At 36.8% G+C, this 19675-nt stretch overlaps 1 protein-coding gene across 1 annotated transcript; it reads right to left on the bottom strand.

The window, feature by feature from the left end:
• Window positions 1-511: 511 nt before the first annotated feature.
• LOC104234668 (signal peptide peptidase-like 3) lies at window positions 512-17981 on the bottom strand. Its single transcript, XM_009788271.2, has 14 exons — window positions 17678-17981; window positions 15014-15172; window positions 14726-14837; window positions 14476-14595; window positions 6927-7078; window positions 5226-5399; window positions 4419-4453; window positions 4162-4318; window positions 3884-3937; window positions 3708-3800; window positions 1999-2141; window positions 1412-1482; window positions 1021-1104; window positions 512-933 (listed from the first exon to the last, which is right to left on the bottom strand). Exons 1-14 carry the CDS (start codon window positions 17804-17806, stop codon window positions 830-832), a joined length of 1587 nt encoding a protein of 528 aa, XP_009786573.1. The 5' UTR covers window positions 17807-17981; the 3' UTR covers window positions 512-829.
• Window positions 17982-19675: the final 1694 nt, after the last annotated feature.

Consider the following 19675-nt stretch of genomic DNA (forward strand, 5'->3'; position numbering starts at 1 on the left):
TTAGTATTCAGATCTTAATACACATCTTGATATTCAAATGCATATTCAAGTGTCTTAATCTTAATACACATATTGATATTCAGATATGTATTTAAATTCAAACGTCTTAACCTTAAAAAAAGAAACAAATGAGGCCTATGCCTGCCTTTCTACTTTAAGTACCAGACTTTTATCGCTAGACAAAAGACCCAGGGCAAATAGCTTTTCTTAGAAAAAGGGTAATGAAATGGAGGTTTATGAATACCTAATGAGAGGAGTTCAAACTGTTATTGCAGCAAATTCAGTCTCTCCCCTTTAGGATTATAATCGATAAACTATTTTGTCTCTAACTACAGAGCCAAGAAACTAATTACCCACTGCCTAACTGAAAAAACAAAAATACAGAAAAACAATACAAATAGCTACTCGAAGAGTATGTACTATGGATGTAAAGTAATTCAGTCAGCAAATAACAAGGTGTTTCAAATGAAAAGCAGTTTAGAGGACAATAAATGAGATGATCAAACAGCAATTTGCAGAATAATAGGGAAAATTTTGACTACTAAATCTGTTACATTATAACTTTTCTTTTGTCTGATTGCTGTGATATTGTTACATACTAATCAAGAACAGCTGCAGTGGAAACTAAAGTTGAAAGAAAAACATTGTCGCAAACGAAAATATACATATGAAACACAGCCAAGAATTTCCTGAATAAAGTTTTAAGTTTTATGAACAGCTTAATACAAATAGCATGGAAAGAATACACCAACGGCTTGTGCTTGTAGATTTAATATTTCTTCTCCCGACTATCAGGGTCTGTAGATTTAATGTTTAATTCTCTCATCTATCAAGCGTCTTCCAATAGTGAGTCTGCAACTTTTGTTGATTCACTGTCGTAGTTCCATAGGTCTTTAAGTTCGCCCCTCACCAATCCCAGCACCACATAAGTTCCTAAAGATAAAGGTTAAAAACGACGAAAAAAAGATATATAACGACCAAACACAAATTTTGGTTCAAGAGGCCGTAAAACTGACATACCTAGCGTGCAGGGCACGAGATATAGAAGAGCAGGTTGACCATGTCCATTCATTAGATACAAACCTAAGTACGTGAATAAAAGACCTGCAAGAATTCCAAGTTGATTTGGAATAGGATACGGAATGAGTAGGGGAGGAAATTTTAAACAAGTGATAAAAGGAAAAAAATACAGGTTTCAGGATCTCTACTGGTCAACATCGGTTTTGATTTCGTTAAAAATGTGCTTTAAAACATATTAATATTTCACACACTTTTTAGGCATTTCTATGCATGTTACCAAGTGTTAATGGTTTCAAGCAACTGAGTAACATCATTTACAAAAAGGGTCGGAGAACAAAATTAGCAAAGTAGCTAAAAACAGATAGAAATAATACTTAAGCAAAGTACCCACCAATTCCATAACCAACTATCATCCAGAGGTAGTATCCATTTCGTACACCCTTCCTTCTAGCTTTGTCAAATCTGCAAAAAAGATAGAAAAGAGGATTAACAGGAGGTTCCTTGCCTTTTCTAGAAAGGAAGTGAATTCATCAGATGAAAGGATATTAAATAACTTTAATTCTGTACAAGGGAAAAGGTAGTCGACTCATTAAAGTGAGCAACCATAGCATTGAGAACATCTTTCAGCTCTACATCCAACACATTTCCCCAATATCAATTTCTTAATTTTACTCACTGTCATAGGAACCATTTTCTTTCTTCAATAACCGAGATACTTGGAGATACTTTGATAACTAATAAGAAATTATATGAGAACAGAGATTGGCAATTATCAAAAGACTCGTGACTACAGTTCATTTTTATTCAACCTATCTATAAACATGTAATATCTGAATATCCTCGAAGAGCAAAGATAGAAAACTAATACACAGAGGAATATACTTCTTGTTTCACCTAGACAATGTGTTTCGTTCTTTTTCATTTTTGGGAGAGGGTAACAAATTTTGCTTGGAAGATGGATGAAGGACAAAGGGATACCTAAAAGCAAAACAAACCAGCAAACCAGGAAAGAGAATATCCCCAAAGCCAATCATATCATAGCCACCGTAAGGATCTGAAACTCGAGGAACTCTCAGAAGCATTGGGATGGATTCTCCGCCAGCTTTGTCACCACGGGCAACCTATGAGAAGGGAAGAACTCGAGAAATGTTAGTGAGAAAATTCGATGTTAGCTTCTAAGAGCTAAAACATCTTCCTGTGACAGTGAAGGACACAAGTTCGTGTATTACTCCAGCTTATTGAAGTAAACAATCGAATCAAAACACTACTGCCGTATAGCAAAAAATGCAAAGCAATTATTGAACCATTAAAACATAAAGTATACATAGTTGCACATTTAAGCTCTCCCCTAGATACATCTATATGATCTTTAACTATTCTGCTGAAGTTTCACAAAAATCATTTCATTCATTCATGTGTAAAACCATCAAATGCTTTAGTTTCATTTCAGTGAGATGTCTACAATCCACATCAATTATAGAAAACTTTCAATGAGTCTTCAGGTTAATTATTTAATATTATGTTCTTGAGATCCGCAGGTCCTAGAATTCAAGAAAATTTGATGTATATCTTCTGATCAAGTTTATTCCTTGCAGGTTTCGGGTTACTCTCTTTGATACTCAATTTATCTTTCTTTATTCAATTAAGTTCACTCGAATAGAGCTATACTTGATTTTCTGTTTCTCACCAGCCAAGTTCTTGGTTCTTTTGTGAATAAAATACCTTATCAAAACAATCATTGTTACATATGAGCATGCTCATGTTCTAAAATTCAAACTGAAGCTTAAATTATCATATCAGTAAATCCTTATATAACCTACTCCCTCCGTTCCAATTTATGTGAGCCTGTTTGACTGGGCACGGAGTTTAAGAAAAAATGAAGACTTTTGGAATTTGTGGTCCTAAACAAGTTAAAAGGGGACCCAGAGTATTTGTGTGGTTATAAAAGCTTCTCATTAAGGGTAGAATTGTAAGTTTAAGCTAAATTATTTCCAAATTTAGAAAGGGGTCATTCTTTTTGGAACGGACCAAAAAGGAAATAGGTTCACATAAACTGGAACGGAGGGAGTAATAAATAGCCAAAAAGGTTAAACCCTATATAAATGATAAAACGATTGAACCATTAGTCATTACTACACAATTAAACACTCTAACATAGAACGATGACTTTTATAAAACAGACAGTGAACTCAACCAATCAACATGCAGAATTTGAGTTTCTCGCTAACAAACAGGAGGAGATAAATGACACACTCCCAACGATTTTTCTGCTAGCACAAGGGTCTACCCTTCAAAACCAGCCAAGTGGACTAAGGAATCTAATATATAAACAAGCCAGCTTGGTTCTGCTAGGTGATAAGTTGTACTCGTGCTATGTCATTGCATGCAAATATCTCATATGAGGCACAAATGCTTGAGCCCAGAATCAGCTGTATACAAATGAGAGTCTAAGACCAGTGTTCACTAGAAGTCTTGTTTAACTGACAGATTTTTCCATATTCATATAGGTTAAAAATGCGATAAAACTTTTAGGAATTAAGTAGGAAAAACACTACTCAAAACAAATATGAATATACGATATGACACATCCTACATAACGATTAAAATTGGGAGCTCACCAGTCACCACAACATAGAAAGTCTCATGAACGGTACAGAGAGAAAGATGTAGCTAAAGAGAGAACTTACAGCAATCATTACGCTGTCATGGAATATAGCAGGTGAAAGGAAAACCCAGAAGATGTCGTAGAGAAATGCACAACACAGAAGCACTGTAGCAACCTAAGGCAAAATAGTAATCACGGTGAAGCAAAATAAGCTACCAACTCCTCTCATTGAAAAACATATGGAAGCTATCAACAGACCTTTATATTAGGCAACTGAGCCAACTGCAGAACAGTTATCATCAAACAAATTCCCTGGCAAAAAAAAAGGGTTCTTTAATTTTAATTGCAATTGAGAGTGCAAATATTAGAAGAGTGAAAGTTAAGAGTGACTATGATGCATATTTATCAGAGAACAAGATAACTGGCTTGAGTAGAATATTATCCAGTTCATAGTATCAACATACAGATTAAAGTGCCAAAAAAATTTCCAGTTCCATTACGCAAACCAATGCATGAAATTTTACAAATGAGCTTACTAGAATATCTTGGCCAATCCAAGAGTATGATGCTTTCCTAGTTGCTGCCCAGAAGATGGCAAATGCCACGCACATTATCAAGACCACAAGAGATAGAATAGAAACTTCCCCAAGAAGCGGCAAATTCAACGTCTTCCTTCCACAACCTTTACATTTGCTACTCACAAGATTGTCGGAAACAAAGTAGAAGAGCTAATTAGAAATCTATTCCATACATTAATCTGACAGACAGAAAATCATTCTTGGAAATATTATACCTTGATACCAGGGATATTATACAGCTATGCATTCCCTGAGAAGGAAAAAATTAACTATTAAAAGTCAATAAGCAGAGACAATATCAACCAAACTGAAAGAAACCTAAGTTCTATTCAAATAAGATGCATAAAAATGCAAAAATGCTCAATATGAATCCATAAACTTTAATCTTTCTAGAGCTGGAGAAGGGTAACCCTTCTAAAGAGTAAGGCACCATAGAGAAAATGCATTCAGCACAAAATTTCATTAAATCTTCTTATGAGCAAACGTGGAAAAATAGACTTTTGTCTTTGATTCAACCAGGCAAAAAGAATATAAATGAAACAGTTGGTGCATTCCCTTGACTAAATTTGGTTTACAAAGCCTAGCTTTATTACAATATAACTGGTAATGCTATGTACAGCATAACTAATAAGTTAATCAGCTGAAAGGACACTATAATTAGTGGGTCATTTTGGAAACATAAATTGTGATTGAAGGTTTAGTATGGTTTGTGGGAGTTGGTTTCATTTTTGGCTTATTAATCAGCTTCTGTTTGATTTGACTGCTTGGGTCAGTTTGTGTGCAGTTTCTGGTTTCGGTTTGTTTTGAAAGGCTTATTTGTGGTTAATTTGTGGATGGCATTGTCTTTGCTTATTATTGTGCTCCTTTTTTGTACAAAATAGATGGCCAATAATCTGTCAACTACTAGCACCATGAGCAGAGAAACGCAGTGCTAAAAAAGTGAGATGGTTTTATCTTAACCAAGTTCAAAACAAGTTAGCTTGGCTTCGTGATCAAGTCAAAGTAGAGAATTATTTGAGTACCTCAACTCCACCAATAGAGAAAAGTATTATCAGCAGCCAGACAAACCAAGCCGACATGAAAAAGTAGAGTAGCAGCAGAAACGTAGATGCTGAGATGACAAATATGAAAGCACTCTTTGTAGTGATATTAAGAATTTCCTTGTCATCTTCCTCCCTGGCGCCTCCAGCATGTACCTAAAAATGAGAAAGGAAGAACATATAAACTAGTCTGACAGCCATTAATCATCAAAAGTAATTGTGATTTGTCTGAATCTTTTACTCAAAGCAAAAAGAATGGGAAAAAAGGGACACTGGTATACAAATAAGAAACATAAATCACCTCCAAACTTAAAAAAAGATGTAGCACCTGCTAGACAGCAATATACTGTAACAAGCTAGATATATTAAATTACGACAAGTGACAAAGAATTCTGTACCATTGCCATCAGTTCATTGTTTAAGAATTGCACATTTTAACAAATCTAATACATGTTACGCCAGTGATAGTGTTTTTTATTGCCGTGAACCTATCATCTGCATTCTTTCCTTTTCCTTCAACGGGGAAGAATTTACAGCTTTCAGTCATGTCAGGATGCATAGCTAAAATGCCTTAAGCACCACTCTGCTCCTGATACCTCTCCACTTTAATGGACCATACTCACCCATAATGCAAGATATTCATTCATCCTTGGCTTGGGTAACATATAGAATCTCACTTTCTCTTCCAAAAAGAATTGTTTGGTATCTTTTCCTCCCCATCTTCTCATGCTCTAATAATTCCCAGTGGTTCACCTAAGTTGCAATCAAATTTCCTACCAGTAGAATCGATATGCAAAAATACATGTCACAGGACTTGTAAATAAATGAGTGTCTTGTCTGTGCTACTAGAGTCCAACTTACCCTATCAGCAATCAGCATTAACTTTTAAACAAAGAAAAATAAGTAATCCCGCTGCATCTTCCTGCTTCAAAAGCTCAGAACTACATTAAGTCAAAAAGAAAACACAAGGGCTAAATGTGTTGATAACTCATTGGATTCTGTTAGGTCGCTCATTCTGGCATAGACATTATTCTGGAGCTAACTTTATTGCTACCATTGTATTTTTCATCTTCTGGATGCCTTTTATTAGTATCACTTACTTCATCAAAACAACAAAAGGGCTAAAAGAGGGCACAATCTCGTAATAATACAAATGAAACAAAGCAATATATGCTTGACCATTCCAAAAGATCCTCTGAAACAATTTTTGATAAAGAACAACAACAACAACCCACTAAAATCCCACTAGTGGGGTCTGGGGAGGTAGTGTGTACGCAGACCTTACCCCTACTCCGAAGAGTAGAGAGGCTGTTTCCGAAAGACCCTCGATTTTTTATAAAGAAGATCCTCTGAAATGATTTCCAATAGACCTCAATGAAATTCTTTTGACTGATAAAAGAATATATTATGTATTGACTATGAGTGAACATTGGATATACGTGTGTCCCTTCCTGGATATTTTGGTGATGTGGTAGATAAACTTTTGAAAGGCTGCAGCTATTCTTAAGTGTATAACTCCAAAATCCAACACAATGCAGCAGCCTAAAACCTAAGATATTAACTTCAAGATACAGTATGAAAAGTTGATTAAAACGAGCAGAGCATTGCTAATTAACTCTGTAAAAACATAAAGGGCTGTATAAATTAAATGTAAAGATATATCAGGATGCATATTTTTGGAACCTCTGGTGCCTGTTCATAGTCATTGCTTTCCTCAGATGCAGTAAGCTCCGACCAAAAGGATGCACAAAAAATTGTGCCAACAGCCATCAGCCATATGAACATGGCTGAGTAGTCCACAATGGGGCGATCTGGCGAATACAACAGAATCTCCACTGCATTAAGAGAAAATATGCCTGTCATGTTGTAATTCTTCCACGATTCAAGAACAGAGGAACAACAAGAGATAATAAGAATTAAAACAAGCATGATGACAAATGCACAATGGACAGAGTAGCAAGAGAAGCCACTACTATATAGTTTAAATGCACATTGTCATTAGTGAGCATGAATATTCTATCCTCAGTCAGTGTTTAAGAACCAAGTCATCCCATCATCAAAGCCAGTTGTATACCATTACTTACCATATGGAGGATGTCTTTTCATCCCAGTCTCCGTGATTAGTATGCACCCTGATATTCTTAATCCATCATATTAGTTCAAGACTAATCCAGCCCACTCTAATCGATGACCCTCTGATAACTTTTTTCTCCCATGAAAGCCACCTAGGCAACTTTTTAATCTTTACAAAAAATCTTATGTTCACGTGAACCCATACTTCTTTCCTTAACCATGTATAACAATGTTATATTTCTTTGAAATTACTTAAATATATGTGGGTGCACTCATGCTTAAAGACTCCTATGGTGTAATAATTATTGGGTGCACCTCTACAAAATTGGCGGTTCAAATCCGACTTCGGATGGTCTTGTTTTTTGCACGAAGTATAGATATATATGTGAAAATCACTAAAATTTCAAGAAGAATATAATTTTGAACTTCAAAAGTTTAATGGGTTCATGGTAAGAGACTAAAGTTAAACCCATCTAATGTAAATTCTAGATCCACCTTTCTCTGTTGACAATCCTGGGCCACTTGACAATAGCTAAGAGTATTAACTATTGGGCCTCATAGTTTCATACTTAGTTTTGGGCTTTTATGTATATCCGACCCATTTTTTCATTTTAGTGATTCATTTGTATATACTCGAACATTCTGGACAACACGGTTAATAAGAAATTCATTTTCCTCTTCTCAGATATTTGTTCTTCTCTCTCTTTGTTCTCATCGTTGGGTTTCAATCCCAAAATCAAATCTTCAGCTTATACTGAGAATCGATGAATTAACATAGTATCAGAGCCTATCATTGATTGTTTATGGCTCCACACATCCACTGACGATGTCTGTTTCTCTAGTTCCTTTCCGTATTGAAGTTTTTCATTGCTAGAAAATCTGGGGTTTTTCTTCGATTTTGGTCGATTTGGGCATAAAGTGACGAATGTTAGATGATTTCAGAGATTGTGAGCTATTTCTCTGGTAAATGTTGTGACTCGATTCAGTGGAGTAGTTCATTCCCAATTTCCGATTGTACCGGTGGTATCAAATGTCGCGGTCGTTTTTTTTGTTCTTCTGGTAAAATTGAAGGCCTCTCTTCTTTAGGTTGCAAAGAAGGACGGTAACATCTTTTCATACTCAATTTGGATTGAAGTGTTGGTAGATACCAATTTTATTTTTTTCTGTACAAAATTGACCTAACTAGGGTTTTGAAATGGGAAGTCCTGAAGTGAGTTCGTCAACTACAACTGATGGTTTTGATTATTTTACTATACCTCCTTCTCATCCTTTCTATATACATCCCTCGGACACTCAGGTGCTCACCTGGTGTCCCCTCCCTTTGATGGCAATGGCTTTGTCATTTGGCGCAAAAATATGCTTACTGCCCTTTCTGCTAAAAACAAGTTAGGTCTCATTACTGGTAGGGTATCCAAACCAGAATTTAACTCTCCTTACTATCATTTTTGGGAAAGGTGTAATGACATGATTATTGCATGGATAACAAACTCTTTGTCTAGGAATATAGCCAATAGTGTAATGTGTTTTGACACTGCTAAGGATATATGGACTGACATTAATGAGAGATTTGGGACTTCGAATGGTTCTAAGTACATTCAACTTTACTTCCCAAGGTCATTTAGATATTGCTACCTATTTTACCAAATTGAGAGGTCTTTGGGATGAGCTTAGTACAGCTTATGTTGGTCCTATTTGTTCCTGTGGTGCTCTCCCCAAACCCAAATTCATTGAAGAGCAGAAAATCTATCAATTCCTCAGTGGTCTGAATGAGTCTTATTCTACCTGCAAAAGCAACATCCTTATGACGCCTTCCCTTCCTTCCCTGAGCAAAGCATACTCCATGCTATAACATGATGAGAAATAGAAAGAGACCTCTGCTCATGTCCATGGTTTCTCTCATGATTCTACTTCCTTCAATGCTTCAGCTGGTCATATGAACACTTCTAGAGGTTTTCATCAGAGGGTCCAATTTGATGCAAAGAAAGGTTCTAGTTCATCTTCCAACCTTTCATGCAAATATTGTAAGAAGTCTGGACACACCATTGATAAGTGTTACAAGCTACATGGATTCCCTTCAGATTTTAAGTTTACCAAGAACAGGAAGTCTGCAGCTTGTGTTCAGTCTGATGGTCATCTTCTGGACTCTGCCTTTACCAAACCAAGTTCCTCTGATGACAATGGTCATGGATTCAGCAAAGAACAATATCAACATCTCATGACTCTACTTCAACAAGTCCATACATCTCCCACTCTTCATTCTGAAAATGTTACACTGGAAATGCAGGATTTGCCAACTTTGCAGGTGTGTATAATCACCCTGAGGTGCATTCAGCTTTTCATGCATGTGCAGTCTCACATTTAGGTTTAAACCCTTGGATCATAGATTCTGGTGCCACCAACCACATGACACCAATTAAACACTTACTTCACAACCTTAAACCTTTAGTAACACTTTTTCTAATTACTCTACCTAATAGATATAAAGTAAAAGTCATATCTACTGGTTCTTTGACTCTTAGGGCAGATATGATTTTGCATAATGTCTTATTAGTTCCCTCATTCCATTTCAATTTGATCTCTGTACACAAGTTATTTCTTCAGTTCAAGTGCGTTGCAATCTTCACCATTTATAGTTGTATTTTACATGGCCTTTCTCTGAGGAGGCCTCTGAAAATTGGTAAGGCTGCAAATGGACTATACTTCCTGCATTCAGCTGACTCTCATTTTCCTTTGTTAGTTCCTAGTTCTGTTTTTTCTTCTACTCAGTCTAATGTTTCTGTTTCTGTTCCTAGCAATAATGTTGTTTCAGATTCTGTTGCTCATTCTGTATCTCATAGTTCATCTTGTAATCCATCTGTTGTTGGTAATAAAGATGATTTGTTTTGGCATCAAAAATTAGGTCACATTCCCTTTGCCAAGATGAGATCTATTTCATTTCTGTCCAATAAAGTGTCATCTAAACAACCATTTTTATGCAATGTTTGTCCAATGGCTAGACAACATAGGCTTCCATTTCCTGATAGTACTATACATTCTTCTCTTCCTTTCCAACTTGTTCACATTGATATTTGGGGCCCTTACAACACTCAAACTTATAATGATTTTAGATATTTTCTCACTCTAGTTGATGACTTTACTAGAGTGACATGGACACATCTCCTCTCATGAGCAATGCCATTTCAATTCTTAAAGCTTTCATTCAAGTGGTGAAAGTTCAATATCATTCTTCTATTAAATGTTTTAGGTCTGATAATGCCTATGAACTGGGGGTAGTTCTCAACTCCAATAATTTTTTGCTGATAATGGCATACTTCACCAAACCACTGTTCCTCACACTCCCCAACAAAATGGTATTGTTGAAAGAAAACACAAACATCTCTTAGAAGTCTCTAGGGCACTTTTATTCCAATCCAAACTCCCTCTCAAGTACTGGGGTGAATGTGTTCTCACTGCTACTTATATCATTAATAGAATCTCCTCCACCGTCCTACACAATATATCACCTTTTGAGAAACTGCATAATCATGCTCCCTCTTATGATCATTTGAAGTCCTTTGGCTATCTCTGTCATGCAGCCAGTCCTAAGCCTGGCAGGGATAAGTTCCAACCTAGATCTATCTCTGCTGTCTTCTTAGGGTACCCTTGTGGGAAAAAAGGGTACAAATTACTTAACGTGTCATCCTTTTCTATTTTTTTCTCTAGAGATGTTGTTTTGTATGAACATATTTTTCCTTATCACTCCCCTTCTCCTTCTCCTTCTCCTTCTCCTTCTCCTACTTTCCCTCCCCCTTCTGATTATGTTGAGGTTTCCCCATCTGTTCCTATTGAGGTTTCCCCTTCTGATGCACCTTCTATTTCCCTTGTTCCTATTCCTATTCCTGCTCCCATTCCCATCCCTCTTCCTCCTCCTGTTCCAGTTCCTGAACTTATGAGGTCTGGCAGGCTTGTTCAGGTTCCCACATACCTTAAAGACTATGTTTGTTCTTCTCTTATTCCTTCTTCTTTTTCTGCTTCTATGTCTCCTCAGGTCCCTAGTGATAAACTACACATGAATGAGCCTCAATTTTACCAACATACTGTTTCAAATCCTGCTTGGCAAGAGGCCATGCTAAAGGAATTTCAAGCACTTGAAGCTAACCTCACTTGGGACATTGTTCCCCTTCCTCCTCATAAGAAGGCTATTCCCTGCAAATGGGTGTATAAGATTAAACAGAAATCTAATGGTTCTATTGAAAGATAAAAGGCCAGACTTGTCATAAGAGGGGACACACAAAGGGAAGGTATTGACTACACTGAGACTTTTTCCCCTATTGTTAAACTCACTACTATCAGATGCCTTCTCACTCTAGCTGTGAAAAGACGTTGGACTGTTTTTCAATAGGATGTCAACAATGTTTTTTTGCATGGTAATCTCCATGAAGAGATCTACATGAAGGTTCCTCCTGGTTTGGAAGTCTCTCCCTCTTCTTCTACCTGTCCTCCCTTGGTGTGTAAGCTTCAGAAATCACTTTATGGCCTCAAGCAAGCATCCAGATAGTGGTTTGCCAAGCTGTCTGAATCCTTGCTGTCTAGGGGCTACATGTCCAGCAAAAATGACTACTCTTTGTTTATCAAGTCTTCTAGTTCTTCTTTGGTGGTTCTGACTGTTTATGTGGATGACATTCTATTAGCTAGTGATGACCTTGATGAGTTGAATGCTTTGAAAGCTTTCCTGGATGCTCAATTCAAGATTAAGGATTTGGGGTCAGTGCATTACTTCTTGGGTTTGGAAGTTACCCCTCATGACCAAGGTTATCTTATGACTCAACATAAATACACTTCTGACCTACTTTCTGAATTTCATTGTGACCACTTCACACCTATTACCACTTCTTTGGATCCGAGTGTGAAGCTGGTTCCTGACATGCATTATCCCATGCCTGATCCTACCACTTTCAGGCGGTTGGTTGGCAAATTCAATTTCTTGCAGCACACCAGGCCTGATATATCCTTTTCGGTGCAGCACCTCAGCCAGTTTTTACAAGCCCCACATATTCCCCATATGCTGGCAGCCCTACATGTCCTTAAATACCTGATGAATGCTCCTGCTCAGGGTATTCTACTTACAGCCAGCTCTGATTTTTCACTTCTGGCATATTCAGACTCTGACTGGGCTGCATGTGCCATTTCAAGAAGATCTGTGACTGGGTTTTACATCACTCTTGGGGGCAATCCAATTTCATGGAAGAGTAAGAAGCAACCCACTGTCTCTCTTTCTTCAGCTGAGGCTGAATATAGAGCATTGAGAATGGTTGTGACTGAGGTTTCTTGGCTAACTTGTTTGCTTGGCGATATGGGTCTTCTTATTTCTACCCCTGTTTCTGTATTTTGTAACAATCAGGCAGCTATGCACATTGCCAAGAACCTCGTGTTTCAAGAACGCACCAAACATATTGAAGTTAATTGTCACTATGTTCGAGACAGCCTACACTCTGGGTTGATATCTCTTCAGTTTGTTCCTAGTTCTGCTCAACGTGCTGACATGCTGACCAAGGCTCTCCATGGTCCTCTACATCATCAGTTTCTAGGCAAGCTTGGAGTGTCTACACCCTCCAGCTTGAGGGGGGGTGTTGACAATACTGGGCCTCTTGACAATAGCTAAGAGTATTAACTATTGGGCCTCATAGTTTCATACTTAGTTTTGGGCTTTTATGTATATCCAGCTCATTTTTCATTTTAGTGATTTATTTGTATATACTCGAACATTCTGGACAACAAGGTTAATAAGAAATTCATTTTCCTCTTCTCAGATATTTGTTCTTCTCTTTCTCTCTCTTCTCATCGTTGGATTTGAATCCCAAAATCAAATCTTCAGCTTATACTGAGAATCGATGAATTAACAATAGTGCACCCGTCATCTTGAAATCCTGGATCCGCCTCTGAATATTCAGTATTTTTATCTTTGAAATGGTAATTAATACTCAAAATTTTCCACCAGAGCTTTGGAGGTTGCTCAGGAGGTCCTGCTTCGGCACTCATGTGTATTGTCTGTTCAAAGTGAACGTAACCACGGGCTTTACCAGGAATCGAGAAGCCCTTCTCATAGGTCCTAGAGACATTCTTAGTCTTGAATCTTTTTGAATAACACACCCTGTATAGATGATGAGATGTTTTTGTGAAAAAAGTCAACCTTTTGTGTAGTCTTTCTACTGCTGTATACCTCTTTCAACGAAACACTTGCCGAAAAAATCATATTACTCAAATCCTTCAACCCATTGTGCCGAAAACCTAACTTCTCAAATTTCCATATCTCCTTTCTCACTTCAACTTTTACAAACTACCCCAATTCTCCTGGAGCCCAAACCAGATCCTTCTGTCATGAGCATCATCTGATCTCCAAGATTTTCCGCAGCAGCAAAAAACCAACTTTGAAAACCTTTAAATCTCTGTTTATTCCCAGTTTTACATTTGTCGTATACTCCTAAAGCCCTTTCGATGACTTGAAACCTTAACCAATTAAGCAGTACTAGCCTTTTACCTTTCAGAACTTCCTGAACCACATCATCTGATGACTGAGCATTAAAAATGAGGATGAAGTGAGATGAAAAGCAGAGATCTCTAGAACACTGAATCAATCATTCAAACTGAACCTCTTATATCGCTTATATAGCATCCAAAATCTATTTATCGGCCATCCTTGTGAGATGAGACTTCTCATATAGTCTCAAATCATTTGGGCCAGCTTGATGTTACTCGATTGGTCTTTCTAACAGGTAAATGGCACTCAATTAGTAGACGCAAGTACAAGGAGATAGCACCAAAGTAACAATGGCATGCACAACAAAAATACTAATTTCGCACTTCAGCAGTGTTGAAGGCACACATGTAAATAGAAAATTTCCCCTGCAAAGCATGCATGTCATATAAATATGGATCATATCATATCCTGAAAAAAGGAAATGTGTAACAGCTTTTTGTAAGACATACTCTGTACAGTGACACAAGAATCGCACTACATATTACATGGACAATTGAAACTGGTGAATAACAATGTATTTACTGTAAAAAAGTATAAGTCATATCCTAAGATACCAGATACGTTGAAAACCAGAACTAGAATCAACAGAAAGTTAACCCTTGACAGAAAATGGAGCTAATATACACGAAGCCAAGACTTTACCTTTCTTTCCCGAAGAGATATATTTGTCAATGACATCTCCTCCGGCTTTTGAAATGGTCACAACAGGAATTGTTATGTTTGATACCGTAGAATTGTCGGGACAAGTAATCTCCAAAAGATCTAAAGGATAGCAGGAAAAAGCAGTGTCATTTCTGGAAGAGATGGGGGAGACAAAATCACCAAAAAAAGTAAAAACTCAAAAACTAAAAGAAAACAAGAACTGAAATGGCAATGAGTCATGGATGACAACCTTCTTGATCATTTATCATCACAATCCCTGCAGCACCTCCTGCTTGTGCAACCGCAGCCTTCGTTAGAAAATCACATTGACCGCGAAGAGCTAGTGCAATAGACCCTGATAACTAGACCAAAGTAAACAAAAATCTCTGCTTTATGCAATGTATAACAAAAGTAAACCTTCTTCATATGTCAAAGTAAGAATTGCAACCAAAAGTTACAGATGACGAATTGAAAAGCCTCTGAGATGCTGGCTATTTACCTAAGAATAAAGGCATTGTCAGGAATCTGGAATAAATACCTTAGAAGAGGAACTAGAACAGCCATTCAAGGGTTTTGTATATGTAGCAGGCAGTCTGGGGGTATTTTTAATATTAGTAGGTAAAAGAGACCCAAATGCCGCACTTAAGCCACCCATTTGTTCATGCTCAGCACCATCAATCCACAACTTTACCAGAACCTGTACAAAAAGAAAGAAGTAACTTGGTATGAAGAAATAACTCAGTATGTTTCCAGAGGTGCATAACAGAGTTAAAGCAAAGAATACCGTGTCACAACAACAAAAGGACTGACTCAATCTTCTCGTAGTCATTAAAATTTACATCTTTTGAAAGAAGGCATGACATGAAATCGTTAGAACCCAACTTCCTAATTCTTAAGCACCCCTCACACTCCCAAATCACCAAGAAACAGATACAGAAATAACCAATCAAATAATCGATCAACTACATCTTAATCTAAAACTAGTTAGGCTACCTTATGTCGAATTCGAAGATGTAACTCAAATAATGACACCTGTTTTCACATTCATACAACTCGGTGATGGTATGAATCTCCCAATTCTAGACCTTTATTTTTCTCATTGGATTGGTTGCACATAGACTTTCTCTGTACTGCTCTTTTGTTTTTTCTTTGATGAAGTAAAGATACTTTTATTAACACTGGCATCCAAAAGAAGCATAATTTCAAAAGTGTTAATAGCTCCTATGCAGAACTCAAGGATCCAATGAAGTCCACAAACATATTTACATCAGATACATCCGTATGTTTACACCCAAAAAAAGGTTCAAGAGGCATTTCGCTTTTAGTACAGGGTTACAAGCATAGTAGAGGTCTCTTCAAAGTATCTTGCATTCCTTTCTTGGTGTCCAAAATATAAAATTTGGTACTGCTTGCCATATCTTTTTCTTTCTTTCTCCACTTTCCTTAGGCACTGGCATAGTGCATACAAAAGCCTCCTCAAGACTAATTGGCATCACCTGTTGAACTCAAAACATGTTTAGGAACATGCTACAAATTTCCTTGGCCACCAGGCAATGCAAGAAAAATCCTTTCTTTACATAGAAAGCATATTGAAAGGTTAAATCCTCTCTTCATCAAGTTGTCTTGTTTTTCCAAGCTTCGTACATCACTATCCAGCTCTATAACAAATCACCTTGGTTAGAGCTTTAATTCTCCATATCCCTTTCCATGGTCAAGATCCCAAGACTGTACAATATTTCCTGTGTTTGTCAAGACCTGGTAGCAACTTCAATTGTAAAAATAACTCTGTTGTTCCCATTCCATCAGATTCTATCCATGCTTTGTCTTTGCAAATTTTCCAGTTCCAGTTTGTCTACTAGCCTTGCCAAGCAACTGACTTTCCAATCCTGACAATTCCTTCTTAATGATATGGCACCCAGTATTATCTCTACAATCAGTAATAGTTGCCACAAGAGTAGATCATTTGGAAATATGCTGGGAAATGCATCTTTTAATGTATTATTTCCCCACCTTGTCTAATCAAAATCTTATTTTCGTTCCATCTCCTACTTCAAAGTATATATGCTCCTTGAAGTCTTCCCCCATTTTGCAAATGTACCTCCGGGGGCCTGCCTACTCCAGAAGGTAAGGAAGTAAACTTTATACCAATTATTTTGTATTCCATGCTTAGAGTTAATTATCTTTCTCCAGTAGGCATCTTCCTCCATGTTAGATCTCCATAACCATTTCATTAATAGACTCTGCTTGTGCATAACTCATACTACTAAACTTTGTGAACCTTATGATACTCCCGCCAAACTAAAACCTCAGAATTAGATGTTGATTAAAAGATAGGTCAAATTTGGCTACAAGTTCTCATTATCAGGGTAGCAGCAACCTTGTACGATCATTGCAATACCCTATAGAGTAATTTTAAGACAAAACGATAACAACAGTAACAACAACTCACTTTCTCAACTATCTGTGATAAGGGGCTTAACAGCCCACCAACCAATTTTACTTTCTATTAGAAATTCTTGATCTTCGCCCCGAACTAGTCAGTGTTTGCTACATGAATACTCTATATTATTGGTGGAGCTAAAGGGAGATAAGGGATTTCAATTTAATCCCCTTCGACAAAAAAATGTACTGCGCAAATAGGGTAAAACAAAATTTTTTGGTTATATATGAAATGTTGAATCTCCTGACATAAAGATTCTAGTGTAGTTCTTTTATCGGTAAGAAAGATTATAATGTGTAGTGGTAAAGCGGTTCAGAATTGCCTAGATCACAAGTTCAAATCCTGAATGTGACACACTAGTAATTTTTTAAATCCCCTTGTATGAATTTGTGGCACTGGCACTGCTTTATATTCATTATGTTCTATTTAGACCCATTTCAATCCAAATAATTTGGTTTCAAATAAACTATGCCTTCTAAAACTCGAAAAATACAAGAGAAACCTCTCTCCCAACAACGTTTCCACATAATTACCTCCAGGCAGAGTCAAATACCGGATTTAAATTTGATAAGTTCAACCTTCAGCTTATTACTGTAGGACTTATTACATTTTTGAAACTATGAGCTCAAAATTTAAATTTTAGTTACTTTTAACATAATAATTGATTAGATACTCTCTATCCACCACTGCCACCATTTTCTTTTTGCGAATAAATTATGAGCGGAAGGAATCTGAATAATAGGAAAGAATAAAAAAATTTACCAATCGATAAGGATTGTTGCAGGAGGTTGAGGAATTTGCAGGGGCGGCGCGTGAGATATCATCATCGCCGGTAGCGATTGATGATAGAAGAAGAATGCACAGTCCGATTAAACGCCATGAAAATGCCATATTAAAAATATTGATCCACTTTTTACTCCAATAACCCTATCTCCGCATAGGGTTTTTGGGAGATTCAAAAGCAAATCTCTGTGTCTTTGCTCAGAAATTTTGACGAAGAGAGAAAGAGGGGGGTTGAAAGTCGGTGATGGGGTCGTTATTGGGATTTCATTAATTTACAGTTAAATGAAAAAAAAAAATTACATTAAAGTTTCTCTAATTATGACAGCTCGTTAGTTGCATTTGATGTATGCGATTTATAAGATGCATGGTGAATGCGATTTATCATGTAGTGCATTACATAAGTCGCATTGACAAATGCATCTTGTAAGTCGTATTTAACAAATTCATAACTCGCATTTCCAACTCCAATCTATATAAATCGATGTATAAGTCACATTTGGCAAATACAATCTAAAATAAATATTTGCTTTTTGTCCGATTATAAATCATATTTTTGAAAGACACGATTTCACTACAACTTATATGTCAAATTTACTAAATTAGACTTGTAAATTACATTATAAGATGTTTTTTTTTTTGTCTTTTTTAAATGACAATCTACATATTCCTTAACCTTGTAGCTAAGTTTGCTAACACAATACAAAGAATACCTACTGTTACAGCTTTTACTACCAGACTGATAGTTACCAATCATTTATAAATTTTTTAGTAATATAAAGACTTTGACTCCTTTGTAGATATACACAATTTATTTAGCATAGGCCACATGAGTTGAACAAGGAGAAATGAGAAAACGAAGTCAGAATAATGCAAAAAATCCCAAATGAATTAAGATTAGAAAAAAGGCATCCCGGTGTACAAAGTATTTTGTGTCACGCAAGGTCCAATCTAGACAGGTTCTCGCAACTGCCTTTCAAACAGGACTTCGAGATCGGGGAAGGAGCGCACCCCAAAGATTGTGCTGCATGTTGGATTATGGGTCATGGGTCGCTCCATGTGGGCTGACCCGACTCGGTTAGGAGAGATAAGGGAGAGAGGTTAAGGGAAGTTACCACTAGACCACAAACACCCACTAAACTGAACGTGCAAAAAGGGGTGAGTGGTGGGTTATCCTCCTTAACCAATATTTCTCAGCCTACTTATGTGAAGGAGAAAATATAGAACTACGTACAGTAAGAATTTTCTTTGAATCTCTTCTTCTCCCAACAAAAAAAAAACACAAGTAAGGGCATTTAATTGGTGGAAGATTAACTTTGTTTCCTAGTGATTCAAAGTTCAGTTTGGGGCAATTATTTCGATGGTGAGTTCAACAATTCTTCCACTGCATTGATAGGTACGCTAATATTGTTCTCGCCCCGCAATTATTAATCTAACAATGGTATCAGAGCGTGGTTGTATCCGTACTCTGCTTTCTCCACTGCAAATTTTATTCTTATTGGGAGACGGCTCTGGTTGGTGCCATAAAAAGGAACAATCTGTTTGTTTGTTTGTTTTTTAAAAGGATCTTGTGTGTAGAATTTTTGCCGCTATTGACAGAGTTTGAGATTAAAAAGTATTCTTTTACCGTATTGTTGTTTGCAACGGAACTTAAACAAAGGTTTCGAAAATTAAATTGAATTTATGTGAGATCACCATGGCTTGACAACTTTATCTGCATTATTTGAAGTTTATTACATATAATATAATATAAAGCCTCATCATGTGAAAGTTGCCATGTTATCTTTGGCATATGAAATTTTTCTTGCCACTTGGATAGCATTACATATTTGCATATTTACTTATATGTGTTGGAAATGATTTCCATATCTTCCCCACTTTGCTTTAGAAAGTTGAAATATAGACACGTATTCTGATTGTCATGTTAACAGAATAGAACTTGACACGTATGGAGCAAAATGCTTCTCAAGTATGGAGGCC

The sequence above is a fragment of the Nicotiana sylvestris genome, chromosome 10 (assembly GCF_000393655.2).
Source record: "Nicotiana sylvestris chromosome 10, ASM39365v2, whole genome shotgun sequence".
Lineage (NCBI taxonomy): Eukaryota > Viridiplantae > Streptophyta > Magnoliopsida > Solanales > Solanaceae > Nicotiana > Nicotiana sylvestris.